The sequence below is a fragment of the Crocuta crocuta genome, unplaced genomic scaffold (assembly GCF_008692635.1).
Source record: "Crocuta crocuta isolate KB4526 unplaced genomic scaffold, BGI_CrCroc_1.0 scaffold149, whole genome shotgun sequence".
Classification (NCBI taxonomy): domain Eukaryota; kingdom Metazoa; phylum Chordata; class Mammalia; order Carnivora; family Hyaenidae; genus Crocuta; species Crocuta crocuta.
The window spans coordinates 3,107,067-3,124,464 of record NW_027551561.1 but is presented as its reverse complement, the minus strand read 5'-3'; the positions used below and the strand labels follow the sequence as shown (position 1 = coordinate 3,124,464).

General features: G+C 47.5%; 1 protein-coding gene and 1 long non-coding RNA gene across 2 annotated transcripts in view; one reads left to right on the top strand and one right to left on the bottom strand.

Annotated features, from left to right (window-relative positions):
- LOC144219616 (uncharacterized) overlaps positions 1-959 on the bottom strand; it is a 7,764-nt gene extending 6,805 nt beyond the window's left edge. The window contains exon 1 of the long non-coding RNA XR_013331472.1: positions 929-959. This is a non-coding gene — a long non-coding RNA (uncharacterized LOC144219616). The remainder of the gene's footprint in view (positions 1-928) is intronic.
- ABR (ABR activator of RhoGEF and GTPase) overlaps positions 7-17,398 on the top strand; it is a 186,533-nt gene continuing 169,141 nt past the window's right edge. The window contains 2 exon segments of the mRNA XM_077749651.1: positions 7-138; positions 141-864. Of these exon segments, the coding sequence (XP_077605777.1) occupies positions 19-138; positions 141-864 (844 nt within the window). The 5' untranslated portion in view covers positions 7-18.

The following is a 17,398-nucleotide window of genomic DNA, read 5'->3' as shown; positions in this document are numbered from 1 at the left end:
CTGGACTCTGTGCTGGACATGGAGCACGAGCTGGAGCGCTGCAAACTCAACCTGAAGCGGCTGCAACAGGTGTTGGCTGAGGAGAAGTTCAAAGTCTCCTACCTGCAGGCGGCCCTGGCCGGGGCCAAGCGGGACCTCGGNCGGGCGGGGGCGGAGACCCCCCGGGCCCCTGGCGCCCTGACCCTGAGGTGGCCTCCAAGGCCGGGACTCCCTACGCGTGCCGCGACCTTCCCACTTGGCCCGGGGCGGCGGGGGCAGGGAGCGCCGTGCGCAGCTTGACCGCCGCCATCCACCAGCATCTGCTGCAGCCTCGCCTCCTCTTCAGACCACGGGAGGACTGCGCGCCACCCGACCCCGATGACACGGTCCCCAGCGCCCAGGGAAAGGAGCTGTCCTCCGGGACTCGCGCGGGGCGGGGCTCCGAGGAGGGCGAGCCGGACGCCTCAGTCACAGATGATGGGGGCAACGGTAGTGACCACGACTTCGAGATGGTGGATTTGAACGAGAAATTCGTCCTCGGCCACTTGCTCGTGCCCCCCTGCCGGCTCGGGACCCGGGACGAGGCCGAAAAGCCAGCGCGGGCAGGCAGCCCCCATCGCTGGATGCACCTGATCCCCGGGGGCCGGCGGCAGCAGCGCCGGAGCCGCGACCTGGAGCAGCTGGAGGCGGAGGCCAAGGACGGGCGGAGCTCGCCCCTGGCGGCGGAGGAGCAACCCCCGCGCGGGGCTCGCGAGCACCTCCCCCCGTGGCGGCCCAAGAGGTTCCTGCGGGTGCCGGAGCGGGACTCGCCCAGTCACAGCTCGCCCGAGAGGGGCAGTGACTGCAGCCACAACAGCTCGGACCACGAGGACGGCTTCTCTGCAGGTAGGCGCACCCCTCGCGCATCCCGGGGGCGCTTCCCCCCTGCCTGCACCCCTCCCCGGCATACCTTGTTGATTCTGTTTCACCGTAGGCACTTGGGGGAAAAGGGAGATAAAATTTATCTGTTTACCTTGAAACCACTTGTGGAACTGAAAACAAAAAGATTGTGCAACATGATTTCGCCTCGGGCGAGTTTATGAAAATAAGCCTTATGGCGATGGCAGGGGGTGATGGAATAGTGCTAGATGCGTGGTGGCTAGACCATGGGAGGAATCTTCCACTTCAGGCCTCAACCTTTATGCTCTGATGTTGTAACATGAGGGTCCTCCCTCCCTCGAACTCATCTTCCACGGGTTGGTCAGATTCCTTTCCATCACGTGATAGTACCTTTCTCTGCACAAACTCCAGAGTCTCCCCATTTCCCCTACATTCCTTAACGTGAAAGTCTGAATCTTCTATTTAATTTTCTGAATTATCTGTCACCTTCTCCAGCCTGTATTTTATATTCTGGCCAAACTGAGACATCCTCTCACCCAGGGAAAGGTACAGAATCCTCACTGCCCCCTCCCTTTGCTGGCTGCCCCCTTCCTAGATCTGTCAGCTAGCTGCCTAGGAGCCTAGGAGCCTGATTGGGAAGGAGAGGGCCTAGAATGATAGTTTTGAAGCTGGCCGAGTGCCCAGAGATCATGTCTAGTGCAATGTCTTCGTTTGACAAAGGAGAAAACAGAAGCTCAGAAAGATTAAGTGCTTGTTGAAGTGAGCTGAGACCTCCACTCAGGCTTTCTGTCAGTTGTTGTTGCCTTCTAGTTTGAGGACAGTACCTAGTCCTAGCCAATCTTTGAATGCCCTTGTGGCAGTCAATATGGTGCCTTGCACATAGTAAGCACTCAATAAATGTTTCTTATTTACGTATTGAGTGTCTTCCAGCCACCCAGCTCCTCACAGGTCAGGGAGTGGTAATGGGGCTAAGGAGGAAAGGACAGATAGGGATGTAGGGTGGCCTGTGACTGCCCCTTTGCTGCCCCTGGAGCTGTCAGGGTCTCTTCAGCCACAGGGAAAGCATAAATTGATGTCTAGTTGGGTCAAGTTGTAACCAAGAACTTAAGATGCTTTCCTGCTCAGTGAAGGAGAAAGAGAGAGAGAGAGAGAAATCACTGATGCTGGTATTGTTCCAAAATCTCCATTATTAGATCTTATCTGGGTGAGTTTGCATTTGAATGAAAAACTGTCCACTTTGCTAAAAGCACATTTGGAAGGTCCATCAAGTCATCTGTTGTGATCAATTACACTTATTCATTAGCAGAGTTTGGCTGCTTCTCCCACAGGCAATGCTTTTGCTGCCCGTGCTAGTAATATTTTTATGTGCCCCTTTAACTTACGAGTCTGAAGATTTTACTCTAGTGTCAAGTTCCAAATACTCAACAGAGGCTACCCAAGTGCCCAGAGCTGCTTCAGAGCTGGCTCCAGTCCCATCTTCCTGGGGACCCACATCAATCACCCCTCCAGGTGTGCCCAGTGCACTGGATTTTCTCCAGGGAGTTATTTTTATTTCTGTGTGCCATCTCCTCTCTCCTTAAGGGCATTCTAGCACGCAGAGCCTCTTGACGCAGATTAGGAATTAGCATTCCCCCTGGCCTAATGAATTACAAAAGGTGCCCCCTCTGGGTGGACCAATGATTAAAAGATTCTTTCTTCCCTGGATTGAAGACTCCAGCTGCAGGACACATGTCTGGCACATCATGACTTCCGGCTAGTGGTGCCTGGGTGGTAGTTCAGGCCCCTTCCAGGGCCCTCTGCAGGGCCAGCGTGTGGATGGAACCCCTGGGCGGCTGCGTATGGGGGAGCCTTCCTCCCAAACCTCCCCAGATGAGGAGGTGCTTGGGGGTGGACAAGCACGTGCATACGTGCATGCAAACACGTACACGCACGCCTATACACATATACACACGTGCGCACAGTCACAAACGTGCGCATGTGCACACGATCTAGGAGAAAGAGCCTTCAGACAGAAAGGCACTGGAAAGGAGGGATTAAGGGGCAGGGGTTTTCACACGGTGGGTGATAGCACGCTGGAATCAGTGTAGTGGGGAATGAAGGCAACGAGTGGCCTTCCTTGTCCACCCTTGGCTGTCCCTGCTTTATTTTTCCTCATATAGCTCACCAAATTACCACTTCAGATGCTACGATTTTGTGTGTTGATCTTTTTCCCTCTCTCTCCAGTAAAAGGCAAGGTCCAAGAGGACAAGGATTTTTGTTTTTAATTTAAATCCACGTTAGTTAACATATAGTGTAGTAATGGTTTCAGGAGTAGAGTTTAGTGATTCTTGGCTTACGTATAACTCTCAGTGCTCATCCCAACAAGTGCCCTCCTTAATGCCCATCCCTCACCCAACACCCCTCCAGCAACTCTGTTCTCTGTATTTAAGAGTCTCTTACGTTTTGCCCCCCTTCCCTGTTTTGCTTAGTTTTGCTTCCTTCCCCTATATTCATCTGTTTCGTATCTTAAATTCCATGTATGAGTGAAATCATATGATATTTACCTTTCTCTGACTGACTTATTTCGCTTAGTGTAGTGCACTCTAGTTCCATCCATGTTGTTGCGAATGGTAAGATTTCATTCTTTTTGATTGCAGAGTAATATTCCATTGTGTAGATATACCACATCTTCTTTATGCATTTGTCAGTCGGTGGACATTATGGCTCTTTCCATACTTTGGCTATTGATAGTGCTGCTATAAACAAAGGGCACGTGCCCCCTTTGAATCAGCATTTTTGTATCCTTTGGATAAATTCCTAGTAGTACAATTGCTGAATCGTAGGATAGTTCTATTTTTAATTTTTTGAGGAACCTCCATACTGTCTTCCAGAGTGGCTGCACCAGTTTGCATTCCCACCAGCAGGACAAAAGTGTTCCTCTTTCTCCGCATCCTTGAGGGCAAGGATTTTTATCTTTTATCCACTGACGTCAAGCCCCAAAGCCTAGAACAGTATCTCACACGTATCAGGTGTTCCATAAATATTTGTTGAATGATATATTTTTTTAATGGGATGGAATAGAAGAGAAAATGTGGGAGTGCATTGCACATGGTTTTGGTGAGCATTATTCTGTTTTAAAACTTTGTTTCAGTGATGGATAAATGTGTGAGTGTATACTGGGTCCTGATGTAGAATGTATTTCTCGCTGTGGATTGGACAAAAAGTTTTGAAAGTACTGATAAGGACTATGGGCTTTGAAGCTAGACTACTCGTGTGCGCTTGGGGGAAGTTATTTGAATTTTCTGTGTCTCAGTTTCCATATCTGTGAAATGGGACTGATAAACACTGCTTACATCATACTGTTGACATGAGGAATAAATGGCATTTTGTTTCTAAAGGGATTTGAACACGTCTCGACACATGGTACACATGCATAGTGTGGACTAACCATGACTACGGAGCATTTTCTTTGAGACGCTCAAAGATTCTTTCATTCCCAGATGGGAATCACAGATGGTTTGGTTTTCTGTGATGCACGTACTTTTTCTAGCAAGGCTCTGGCTCTTTCTAGCGCCTCCCAGGAGCAGGGCAGGACCCAGGGCAGTGTCTTGGCTCACGAGGCTCTCTTGCTGGACTGACCCTTATGTTTCACCTCCACCAGCAATCGTGCCCATTATTTGTAATCCGAGATCCTTAACCGAAGTTCGGTTTTATCGGGCTGTTCAGCCTCAGGGTGTCAAGGAGACAGCGCCACATGAGAGGCAGAGAGGCAGAGGTGGCCCTCTCCTTGGAAAAGTTCTCTTAGGTGAGAGGCAGATTGCCAGACAAAGACGCATATGGGTCTATTTCTACACATGGTAGCCAAACCAGAGTTTAAGTTTGAGTGCCAGTTCTTTTAGTATCTTCCTTCTAGCACCTTGCAGCCTGGGTTTGTACTGACGAAGACAGGCCATGATGACACGGATCAGCGTGGTGGTGTGAATTGGGGTGAGGGTTGCAGAACTAGAATTATTCGTGTTGGGTCAGGTGTGCTCTGAAGACAGGCCTGGGTGTCCCTACTCTGCCCCTCACCAGTTGTGAGGCCACGGGCGAGCCGCCTGTCTCTATTAGGTAGGAATGACAGGGAAAGCAAACACTTGCTGACGGCTTACTCTGTGCCAGCGCTTGTTCTAAGCATTTTACATGTATGTACTCATTTGTGTCTCACAACAGCTTCATAAGACAGGCGGTCTTATTATTTCCATTTTACAAATGAGAATCGTAAGGCCCAGAGAGCCTCAATAGCCCTGCCTAAGGTCACTCAGCTTATAAGTGACACTTAGGATTTGAATCCAAGCAGTCTGACTTCCTGAGTCCTTGCTTTCAAACAAACACCAAGCTATACTGCCTCAGTAATAGCACCTACCTCTCAGGGCAGTTATGAAAATTAAATACAGGAAGACGTTTGAAGAGTTTAGCAAAGCCCCTGGCACACAGCGAGCATCAAGTGCATACATGTGTCTGTGTGTGTTATCATTATTTCCTCTATCACGCAAGTCCCCAGCAGACCCCACGGGGGGCCCTCTGCTGCTGGGGTCAACCATGAGGGCTGCTGCCCACCCCTGGGGCTTCTGGGTAGATTCGACCTCACTGGTGAGGAGACCCTCTGCTGGATTTAGATCTCCTCTCTTCAGCCGGGCACTCTTGGGCGGACACAACTGTGTTTTCCCTTTCGTGTTGACGTGCTTCTGTCTGAGCTCGTGCATCTCTTCTGTAGGCTGTGGCATCGCCAGTACCAGAGGCGCACTCCTCGGGGACCAAAGTAACCTCTTCTAGCAAAGCCCAAAGGTGGCTTCTCAGAGTCAGGCATCCTTCTGACTGGCAGAAACTATTTACCCGATATTCTGCTTGTAGGTCAGATGACAAAGTAAATGTCATTAGTACTTTTACTTTGCCCAGTGGAGGGCAGGCGGTCTCTATTTTTGCAGGTCCTTGAAATTTATTCATTTGTCCATTCATCTGTTCCACATAACAAGAACTTATTGAGGTCTTCATGTCAGGACCGTGTTAAGGGCCAAGAACGCAAAAGTTGGTGACCCGCCTTTAAGATCCTCACTGGCTCTTTGGCTCCAAAGGTAGAAACCGTAAGTTTTTAGATAAAGCAACAACTTTCCAGCAGAACTTGGTAAATCCTGAGGCACCTGGGTGGCTCAGTCGGTTAAGCATCTGACTTTGGCTCAGGTCACAATCTCACGGTTCATGAGTTTGAACCCCACATCAGGCTCTGTGCTGACAGCTCAGAGCCTGGAGTCTGCCTGCTTTGGATTCTGTGGCTCCCTCTTTCTCTGCCTCTCCCCCACTCACACTGTGTCTGCCTCTCTCTCTCTTAAAAATAAATGAACATTAAAAAGAAAAAGAACTTTGTAAATCCTGAAATGAATGACTAAGGACTGTTCATCTAAATCTTAGTGACATTCAAGAGTCACTTACGGTAGGGATCTTAAGGTAGGTCTACTTGCTGCCTTTCTTCAGACAGAGCCCTGGAGACCTAAAGGTAACCTCAAGGTCACATGCTCATGACCCTCAAAGCTGGGCCTATGAGCCAGGACAAGGCTCTTTCCATTGTCCTACGGCCTTTTCTTTCCTGGAATTTTAAGCAGAGAACTCTAAGGACATAAATTCCATCAAAGTCGTGGTAACAGAAGCAGTAGACAATCGCGTTTAGCCTCACAGTCATCTCGGTGGGTGAAAACTACTACTGCCATTTTATAGGTAAAGAGCTGAGGCTGGGAGAGGTAAAGAAATTTACCCAGAGTCACAGTTCGTGATGGAATCCTCTTGAACTTGGTCTTACAAAAACAGCACTCTTTAACTTCCAGCCCTTAGTGCTGTCCTGGGCCAGCTGTAGAATTCTAGAGTTCTGTACTTGGGAGGCCCTACCGTCAGATTCTGCCAAAGGAGACTTTTTATTTTTAATCTGCATGGGAAATGCACTTCCTATTCGGTACTCCGGTTACCTAGATCATTTGTAACCTGATGGGTTTTTTCCCCTGCCCGTGAGTGACTAATGAGATTTTTGCTCCGGGAAGAATTCCTTGTGTTCAGTAGATGTGTCTGAATAACTTAATTCAAAGTGTTGCATTTTCGGCCTTAGCTGTGATAGAGTAATTTTTTTTCTGTTCCCTGTTGTGGAGAGATATTAAAACACTATCTGAGACACATGAGCTGGTCTTTGGCTGTAATTCATTTGTAAGTGGAGTTGACATGGCGCCACTTGGCTTTCAAAGCTTGCTTCTCTCCTCCATCACCCCCACCCCCACTGGCTGAGCACTCCACCTGAGGAGCACTCACTCTCCAGCCAGCCAGAGGGTGTGGGTGGCTTTGTTTAACGAGCCTTCCTCCTCCGCACACGCATAGTAAATACAACCAAGCCTCAAAACTTTTCTTTTCCTCTATTTGTTTTTCTTCTGGTTAAGAGACTATTCACAAAGCAATTGGTTCTATACTTGACCCTGGATCTTTAGGTTTGAAAATCAGGATCTTGACATATTTTTCCGGCTTTGAAACAATGGTACAAACACATTCCCCATCTGAAAAGTGGGGCTGATGTAAGCCAGCTTGCAGGGTTACATTGGCTGAGTTACTGACTCTCTCAGCCTCGGGTCCCTTGTCTGCCAAATGCGGGTGATGGTGGTTGAACTACGTCAATGACTCGTGAAGCATAAAGGGGATAAGTGTGTGACAAGTACATAGCACAGGGCCGGGCACAGAAGCCGAGCACATAACCTGAGGGTTAGATGGTGGTGGTATTGCTCTAAGTGCAGGCCACAGCTCACATTCCTGTCTCTCTGTGTAATGAAGTTCCCCAACCTCTTGTCTGCCTCTTTCTCTCCTTCCTTACCCCAGGTCCACGGGCGTTTTGCTCCTTTGGGGGGAGACAAGCTTTCTTGCTCCTTTGTGGTCCCTGGTCTTTCCCCAGTTAATCCCTGTTTTCCCTGACATCGAAAAACCTGTCATCTGGCTTCTCTTGATCTCTTACTCCCTACCCACTTGCTTTCAGCTAATGCTCATTACCGCCAGTGCCTTTTCCTGGGCTCTGTCCGGCTTTTGAGATGCCCTTCCATGCCCACTTAAATCCAGTCACAAAGCCAACCCTTCCTTCAAAGCCTGTTTCTTTCCATGGTAGCTTGTGTTGGTTAAGATAGGGGTTTGCTGCATATGACAAAACCCAAAACTACTAGTAGCTTAAGCAAGATAGAGGTTTATTTCTCTCTCAAGTAAAAGAATGCCAGAAAGTAAGCAGTCCAAGGAGAGAATGGTGACTCCACGATCATCAGAATTTGGGCTTCTTTTATATTTATGCTTTTCTGTCTCAAGGTTGCCTCATGGTCCAAAATAGCTGCTGAAAATCCAGCCATTGCAGTCACATTTCAGATGAGAATTAGAAGAAAGGGAGGAAGGACTGAGTGGCAACTGTTGGTCTGCCTTTTAAGGCACTTCCCTGTTAGCCTCTCCTAACCATTTCTATTTAGATCTCATTAGCCACCTCTAGCTACAAGGGAGGCTGGGAGATGTAGTATTTTATCTGGGCATATGGCCACCTCAAATAAAAAAGGGTCTCTGTTACAAGGAAAAATGGAAGAATTGATATTGAGTAGGCAACTAGCAGCCTCTGGCACAAGCCTTTTCCAACTACTCCAACCCATCTTGTGGTTCCTAGAGTGAGCCCCACACTCACACAATTGTCTTATTATTGTGCCCTCTATTAATTCATTGACCCAACGGGACAAATAATGACTGGACCACTGCCCTGTGCAAGGCACAATGCCTTTTCTATGTTTACTGTGAAGTGTAGCTTTCACACTCAGAGGTTAGCTGCCTCCTTGAAAGCAGGGATCGTGGCTTACGCTTTTTTTTCCTCCTTCACAATACCCTTCACGGGGCTGGGCACAGGGCAGGCGCTCGACGAATACTTGGTTGACTTTGGAACATCACAAGTGAGAAGTTCAGTGAAAAAATAAATCCCCTGCCTTGGCACTGTGCTAGAAAATGCCGGTTGTATAAGGTTTGTTCTTGGCTCACTGTGGTTTTGAGGAGCCGGAGTGAGGACAGTGGGGCGTGGGTCATGTCTCAACATCAGGGCTGCCTTGTAGCCACGTGGACTGGCCCAGGTGTCACGGCAGACGTGGCTGTTTTGGAAACCGGACGAGTTTGTGCTCCCAACCAGAATTATAAGCAGGAATCTCCGTGCCCACCTGACTTTCTTGACCACCACTGCGTGTAGCTGTATTTGTGCCACGCAAGTGTCGCTCGCTGTTTCTGCACCGCACAGCTCCAGAGTAAATCTGCAGTCTTTCCACAGGAGCATGGGTTTCGGTTCATGCTGCTGTCTTCCCGTCTGATCCCTGCTCTAGTCTGCCTGAGAAAAGACCGTCTGAGGGGGGCTTGCCTTGAGCTCACGTCACATCCTGCGGCTGCCCAGAAAATGATCGTTTTAAAAATGTTATCGGCACTTAGTAAAAGAACTAGAATATATTTAGCAACTACTACCTGCAAGGCCCTATGTTAAGTGTTTAACCTACACAGTTACATTAATATTCAGCACAGTCTACTGTTCTTTACCTTCTGTAAGTACTACTATTCTCATTTTGCAGATGAGGAAAGCTGAGACTCTGGCCAGTTAACTAACAAGCCGGGTCCCCTTAGGGCGAGGTGCTGGGGTTATTTTCTTCTCCTACTTAAAAAATTAATTATTTTTATGGAGAGATAATTCACATAGTATAAAATTCACCCCTTTGAAGGGCACAGTTGTGGGTTTTTCATATATTCACAAAGTGGTGCAACCATCCCTTGTCTCTAATTCCAGACCACTTCTGTCGGTGCGGGGGAGGGACTGTTGGGTCCAGGCTTTTCCTCTGACCACACCATTTCCTTTTCTAACTCACCACCAGCAACGATATAAAATCGTTGTCAGGGGCGCCTGTCAGGGGCTCATTCAGGTAAGGGTCTGACTTCGGCTCAGGTCATGATCTCACGGTTTGTGGGTTCCAGCCCCACGGCGGGCTCTCTGCTGTCAGCGTGGTGCCTGCTTCGGATCCTCTGTCCCCTGCTTTCTCTGTCCCCGCACTGCTTCCACTCTCTGTCTCTCTCGAAATAAATAAATAAGCTTAAAAAATAATAAAATGAAATAAAATAACTAGGCCAGGCACGCCTGCATGGCTCAGTTGGTTAAGCGTCTAACTTGATTTCAGCTCAGGTAATGATCTCTGTGCCCCTCCCCTGCTTGTGCTCTCTCTCTCGAAATAAGTAAATAAATAAATAAACATTAAAAATCGGCATATATTAAAATACGTAGGCCAGGCTTGGGTGAGATACGCACAGGAAAGGACCTTCTTCAGTTGCTTCCCCATCATCGAGATGGCCCAGGGCCCTTTGGAATTCCCCCTGGGCCACACCCCACCCCCATCTGTGTTTTCAGGACTTGGAACAAGAGGGCAGAGGATCCCAAACTTGAGTTCCATGAGCGCCTCTCCTTCCTGCCTTGGGATTGTGGTTGGCGTGGTGAGAGGCACCCTGGTTGTGACCTGTGTCATATTTGCCTCGGTAACCTCAGAGTGTCACAGTGCCCTGGCATATAGGAGGCACTCAAATAATGTTCGTGAATATCTAACTTTCATTTCAATGCCCCTGATCTGAAGCAGCGCACTAACCGACGGTTCTGCCTCCAGCCTCATCCTTTCTTCAGCCCCCAGTTACCTTCTACATTAAAGCCAGAGGGATGGCTCACGCCCCTAAGTCTAATTATGCACCCTCTGCTTGCATTCTTCAGTGACTCTCTGCCACCTACAAAGTAAATCTGAGCTTCTTAGATGCAAATGTGTCCAGCCATTTGTAATCGCCCCCACCCCCTGCCCCCGCACGCATAGACTTCATGCTCCAGCAATCCTGAGCTGCTCGCAGTTTCAAAACATACGCTGCATCCTTATTCTTCTGCATGTGCCGTTCCCTTTCCCTGGAATGCCCTTTCCATATTTGTCTATATGACAAATTACTGTTCATCCCTCAGGTCTCATCTAGGACGTACTTCCTCTGTGAAACCTCCCCTGCTTTTCTAGGCAGACCCAAGAGCTGGGTGTCAGGAGTGCGTTTGTCTGCAGATAAGAGAAAACTGTGCCACAATGACTGTGACATGCAGAATAACGGCCCCCAAGGATGTCCACGTCCCAATCCCTGGAACCTAGGAGTCTGTTCTCTTACATGGCAGAAGGAAACCTTGCAAATGTGATCGAATTAAAGACCTTGCCGTGGGGAGAGAATCGTGGATTATCCAGGTGGGCCCAGTGGTGTAACAAAGGTCTTCAAAGTGGAAGAAGGAGGTAGAAGAAGGCAGAGTGATGCAGTATGATAAGGACTCAACCCACTGTTGGCTGACTTTGAAGAGGAGGGAAGGGGACCTTGAGCCAAGCAGCATGAGCAGACTCTAGAAGCTGGAAAAGGCAAGGAAACTAATTGTCTTCTAGAGCCTCCAGAAAGGAATCCTTGACTTTAGTCCGGTGACCGGGCCTGTCACACTTCTCATCTATAGATAGTAAACTGGTATCATTTTAAGCCATGAAATTTGTGATCATTTGTTAGCAGCAATAGAAACTAATACAGTGACCTGACCAGATAGGGCTTTGTTTGCCTCCAATCCCAAGAACTCCAGAGGCCGGGCTTTCTGGGATAGCTCAACAGCGCTCTCAGGGGCCCAGACTCTCCGTTATTTGGCGGAAAAGTGTTTGTCCTTTTGCTTGTTGTTTCATGGTTAAAAACTAATCTGCTGCATCACCAGATGTGTGCTCATGTTTCAAAGACGGAGTAGGGTGCAGAGGACTGTAGCTGTTGCACTGGCTGTCCCTTTAAAAAGCTCCCCCCACCAAACCCTACCTAGCAACTGCTGCTTTCGTGCTATTGGCCAACATCACGTGGGGGGATCAGGGATTTCAGCCCTTCAGCTTCTGTTGTAAAGAGCCTTAAAGAGAGAAGGAGACTGTGATTGGCTTTTGGAAGACCAGCCCAGGGTTAACCACAGGGTTCTTCCCTGCACTTTGCACACACGCTCATTTGAGCAGTTATAATATGGTTTAAATAGGTTTGCCTCTCTGTCTCCCCCACTGGATTCTAACCCCTTAAAGTGTATGTGTGTTAGAAATGGACCACTTTTTAAAATTCTAGTCTCCCTGTCCCTAGCACAATGCTGCTGTATTATTGTACTTATTATTTTCCCATTTCTAACACCGTTTTTCACATTTTTGAGACCCACTCTCTGAAATATACCTACAATGATTTTTTAGGCCATAAAGAACAGATTTGTAAGCAAAAGTTTGAAATTACCAATCTGTAATTTGGGGACCACCTGACTATAATGAAATGGTTTTTCCAGGCTGAGTGTTTATTAGAAGTATATATTACAACTAACTTTCTTTTTTTTTTTTTTTAAGTAAACTCTTTACCCAACATGGGGCTTGAACTCATAACCCCGAGGTCAAGAGTCGCATGCTCTACCAAAGGAGGTAGCCAGGCTCCCCCAAGAACCCACTAACTCTTAATCTCTCTAGGCTACATCTCCTCACCTTAAAACAAGGGGATTAGACTACATGGTTTTCCAGGCCTAAACTTTATAAACACCAGTAAGTTAGATGAACTGCTACTCTGTACCAAGTAATGGTTAAGAGCCTGGCTTTGGGTCAGAAGCCTGGCTTTGGATCCAGTCTGTAGACCACTTGTTATTTTGTGCCCTTGACCAAGACACTTTGCGTTTGCATAAACCTCTTTTCTCTACAATGGAGATGAATAAATCTCACCTGGTGTTGTAGAGATTAAATGAAATAATATACAGAAAACACGCAGGGCCTGGCGTACAGTAAGCTCTGTGTAAATGCAAACCGCCCCAGGTGTGATGGTCAAGAGCACACTTTCTGGGACTGCATTGCCTGCGTTCAAAGCCTAGTTCTGCCACGTACTGTCATGCAGCCTTGAGCTAACTTAAATTTTTTCTGCCTCAGTGTCCGGATCTGTAGACTGAAGGTGATAATAATACGACATCAATACCAAAGTTGGTGTAAGCATTAAATGACTTAATATATGAAGCATGTAGAAAAGTACCTGACACACAGTAAGAGATGTGTTTTGGCCATATGCGTTGCTGAAGGAGATGACAGGGGTGAAAAATGGTCTATGGCTCCTCTTGTTGCCTGGGCATATCCTTAACTGAAACCCGAGGCTTCTGGAAATCCTGCGGTTTGAATAATCCAAGAGCTGGAGCAGCGGAGCATCCAATTACGGGGTCTCACAGCCCAGCCTGGGGAGCAAGGTGAGGCTCCGTGCTGGCGGGCTGAGGCTGCGGCCCTATTGTGGAGAGAGTCCTGCTTTGTATGCAGCTGCCTTGCCTCCAGTTTGGCTGCATAATTGTGCCTTTTTGTTTTATTATAAAGCATCTTGAGGAATTCAGAGCCCTCTCCCGCTGACAGCTGTGAAAGCGACAGGAGGGTCAGGCTCTAATGAGCCTCTTCGGATGCTCTGATGGCTCTCCCAAGGCTGCCAGGCAGGGTGCACACACACAGGCCCTTCCCGGTATCCACCAGCTCCCTTTGAGCGCAGGCCACCACTCCACACTTCATTATGGGGCTCCCCGAACATCCCCAGGCTCCCCCGTGACAGTCCTCATTGTCTCAGAAGGGGGCAGAGATGCTTCCTGAATGCTGGGCTTGGGGGTAACCTTTGTGGGCTGGCAGTGAGGAAACAGAAATTAATTATTCATATCAATGGGCCTGAAGGAGCTGTTGTTTGCACAGTTGACTCTCCTTCTGGCTCCCAGACCCAGAATTCCCCAGGGCCTTTGCGCAAGCAGAAGACTGCAGGGTCCTAGGAGACAGCTGCCCAGAAAGCCGAGGAGGCAGGTGGCTGGCCCTGGGCTACACGCAGTCTGTTGCCACACTTTGTTTGGGCTGCAGAGGGTTAAAACAAAATGGAAACAATTTAAAATCTGGAAACGGTGCATAAAAATCTGGATTTCTGGCTTTTCCTGAAAGATGGGAAGATCTCCCGTACACGTGGAAATCATCAGGTGAACAGCAGACCCCTTCAGATGGGGCATGGTCTCAGTAACTGCTTCAGCCCCGGTCTGGCCATGTTTTCTGCTCACGTCGGGCGGGGTGTGTGTATAGTGTGGTGAACCAGCAAGTCTCGAGCTGGGCCGCTTGGCCTTGAGGCCTGCGTCTGCCACTTACTAGCTGCATAACCTTAAGCAAATTACTTAACTCCGGTGGGCCCCAGTTTCCTCATCTGCAGAATGGGGGTTATATTAATAGCTTACCTAACAAATTTGTGAGAAGTGAGTGAGTTTGTACAAGTGCTTAGAGCTGCCTGTTGCATTCCAACTGCTGCTAAGGTGTTAATTACACTAGTATTGCACTCCTTGCCTAGTGTTCTAGGTATTTGCATTTACAATCCGTGTGCTAAAGAGTTTTCCATAGAAGAAAACAAGGTATTTCTTTCCTAGTGTGCATCCTTACTCACTAATAAGCCTTTACTGCCTCCTCCAGCCCCTCGTCTGAGCACCTTGGAATATAACGGTCAGAGTAGTGCTCTCCTCTGTAACAAACCAACTACAGCGTGCCGGTGGTTTAACGGGCAAGGTTTCTTCTGGTTCCCGTGACAGCGGATGTAGGTGTTCCAGATGGGCAGGTGTGTTTCCCATGGTCACTCAGAACCCAGGCTCCAGCGCCCTGGTGCATCGGTCCCCGTCCAGGTCCTGTAGTTCTCAGCTTCCGGAAGGTACTGAGCAACCATGAGAGTGAAGACACACGTCCTAATTCTTAACTCCTCTTAGCCCAGAAGTGACACCCATTTCTTTCGCTCACACTGCATTGGCAAAGACCAGGCCCGTGACCCCTCTTAGACGCAGGGGTCCTGGCGAGTAAAGCCTCCATCTGCAGCAGCTTCCTTCTAGCGACAACCGTGTTCTGGGGAGGAGGCTGGGGCAGGAATCTTTGGGGGACCCTCAGCTGACCTTGCCACCACGATCATATTAAAGCCTCCAAATCAGCATCTCCCTGGGTTTATATTCCCGTTGCTACTTTTAGCTTGTGAAATGTTCCCAAGGGTGACTGCCTTGTCTTTGGTTTTTGTCCGGCTTACGGGGAGGAGGAGGAGGGAAACAACCTTTTTATTTTTAATTTCATGCTTTAAGTTTGTACATACCATAAAAGCATTGATTTACGGTATCAAAATTAGATGTGGGCAATAGTATTTCACCTGAGTTACTTATTTGGAAAGAAATACAACTCCGTTATTGTGCTTATATATACATTGAGATTGCTGTCAACTTAGAAGAAAAAAGAAAAATCTGAAGAAAAATTCTGATTTGCAATCAGAAGTTTTATTTATTTTATTTTATTTTTTATAATTTTTTAAAATGTTTTCTTTATTTCTGAGAGAGAGACAGACAGACAGTGTGATCAGGGGAGGGTCAGAGAGAGAGGGAGACACAGAATCTGAAACAGGCTCCAGGCTCTGAGCTGTCAGCACAGAGCCCGACGCGGGGCTCAAACCCATGAACCATGAGATCATGACCTGAGCCGAAGTTGGACACTTAACCGACTGAGCCACCCAGGCACCCTACAATCAAAATTTTAACATGCAAATCTTAAGTCTCTCCTTTCTTCTTCCTTTATTTTTTATTAAAATTTTTTTTCAACATTTATTTATTTTTGAGAGACAGAGAGGGACAGAGCATGAGTTGGGGAGGAGCAGAGAGAGAGGGAGAGACAGAATCCAAAGCAGGCTCTAGGCTCTGACCTGTTAGCACAAAACCCGACACTGGGCTTGAACCCATGAACTGCTAGATCATGACCTGAACCAAAGTCAGACACTTGACCCACTGAGCCACTCAGGCGCCCCTCTTCTTTCAAATTGGGCCAAAATAGGTAATTTAAACTTGTTAAGGCAGTTACTCGTGGAGGAGATATATGTATATTTATAATACTATCAAATATGTGTACCATAAATTTTAAAAATTGATGAAAGCCAAAATACATTTTTAGGAGGGGCTAAATCTTTAGGATTAAAAAAGAAGAAACGAAAAGAAGTCCTATACATCATTTCACATCTCTTCAAAACAGAAAGTGTCTCACTTAACCATTTCGTTTCTTTGGAACCACAGAGCCTGTCATCCTTGAAGAATTGAGATCACCGTGGGGTTAAGACACTGTTTTTGCTACGGTTTGCACACTGTTTTTGAGACACTAGCACAGAACTTTTGTGATATAGGACAATAACTTCAGTGACCATAATTCAGACTTATTTAGTTTGCTCTTTGGCTTCCAAATTGACTGACAGCTTTCTTCTGCTCCTGCACATCAGTCTTTTGGTGAATCAATCACAGGCACAGAATGGAAAGAAAACACAGGATCTGCACTTTCTTGTCCGACCACTTTCCAGGCTGACCTGACTCCCACCAGAGCACACTGCGAAAGTGAGAGGTTTTAGAAACTGAAAGGTGGAACTAGCCAGCTCTCTTTCTTGGTCCCTGGGCGAGCGCTTGTTTCATGTCATACCTCAAAGAAAGATCTGTGTTAGGACAGACTCTGGGTCTCCACTTGTGGTCAGATGAGCTGACTCTTATGGATTCTTTACAGCTCCATTCAAGGATTTAAAAAAAAAAAAAAAAAAGGATTTGCTGGGGAATGTCACGCTCGTTTAGCCGATTCTCAAAAGAAGGAAAATACTCTAGAGTCCAACCCTGTCATCCCATCCGTGGCTCCTTCCCCCGCCCTTGTCATTGTGTCTGAATTTAACACTTGTTTCATTCTGCCTCCTCTTATGGTAATTTCAGTGTTACCCCCACTTCATGGCAGGTGAGGGGCTTGCTGAAGGCGGGGACTGGCTTAAGGTGATCAAGGGTGCAGACCCTTGAGCCACATTTACTAGCTGTGAGGACTTTAAAAAGTTATTCACCTCTCTGTGTCTCGATTTCCTCATCTGTAAAATGGACCTGTCAATAGCATGTACCTCCTGGAATGTTGTTAATTGAATGAAATAATCCATGATAAGCACTCGGCCTGATGTATACTGAGCACTCAGTGAATGTAACTCATATTATTATAACCCTCTGTTTTCCTACCATCTGCCATAGCGCCTTCTGTGTTCTACCTGCTTGACAAGTGTTTATCAATTAACTCAAAAGAATGATTGAGGAAATTAGTAAACTATTATTCTTCTACTTTTAGAATAATCTAAATAAGGAGCTGACTGCAAGACAGAATCCGCAGGAGCACTGTAAAAAGAATTTCCCTGGGGTGCCCGGGTGCCTCGGTCGGTTGAGCATCCACCTCTTGATTTTGGCTCAGGTCACGCATGATCTCAAGGTTTGTGTGATTGAGCCCCGCACTGGATTCTGTGCTAACGGCAAAGAGCCTGCTTGGGATCCTCTCTCCTCTCTCCTCTCTCCCTCTTTGTCCCTCCTCTGCTCATGCTCACTCTCTGTCTTTGTCTCTCTCTCTCTCTCAAAATAAATAAGCATCAAAAAAAAAAAAAAAAAAAA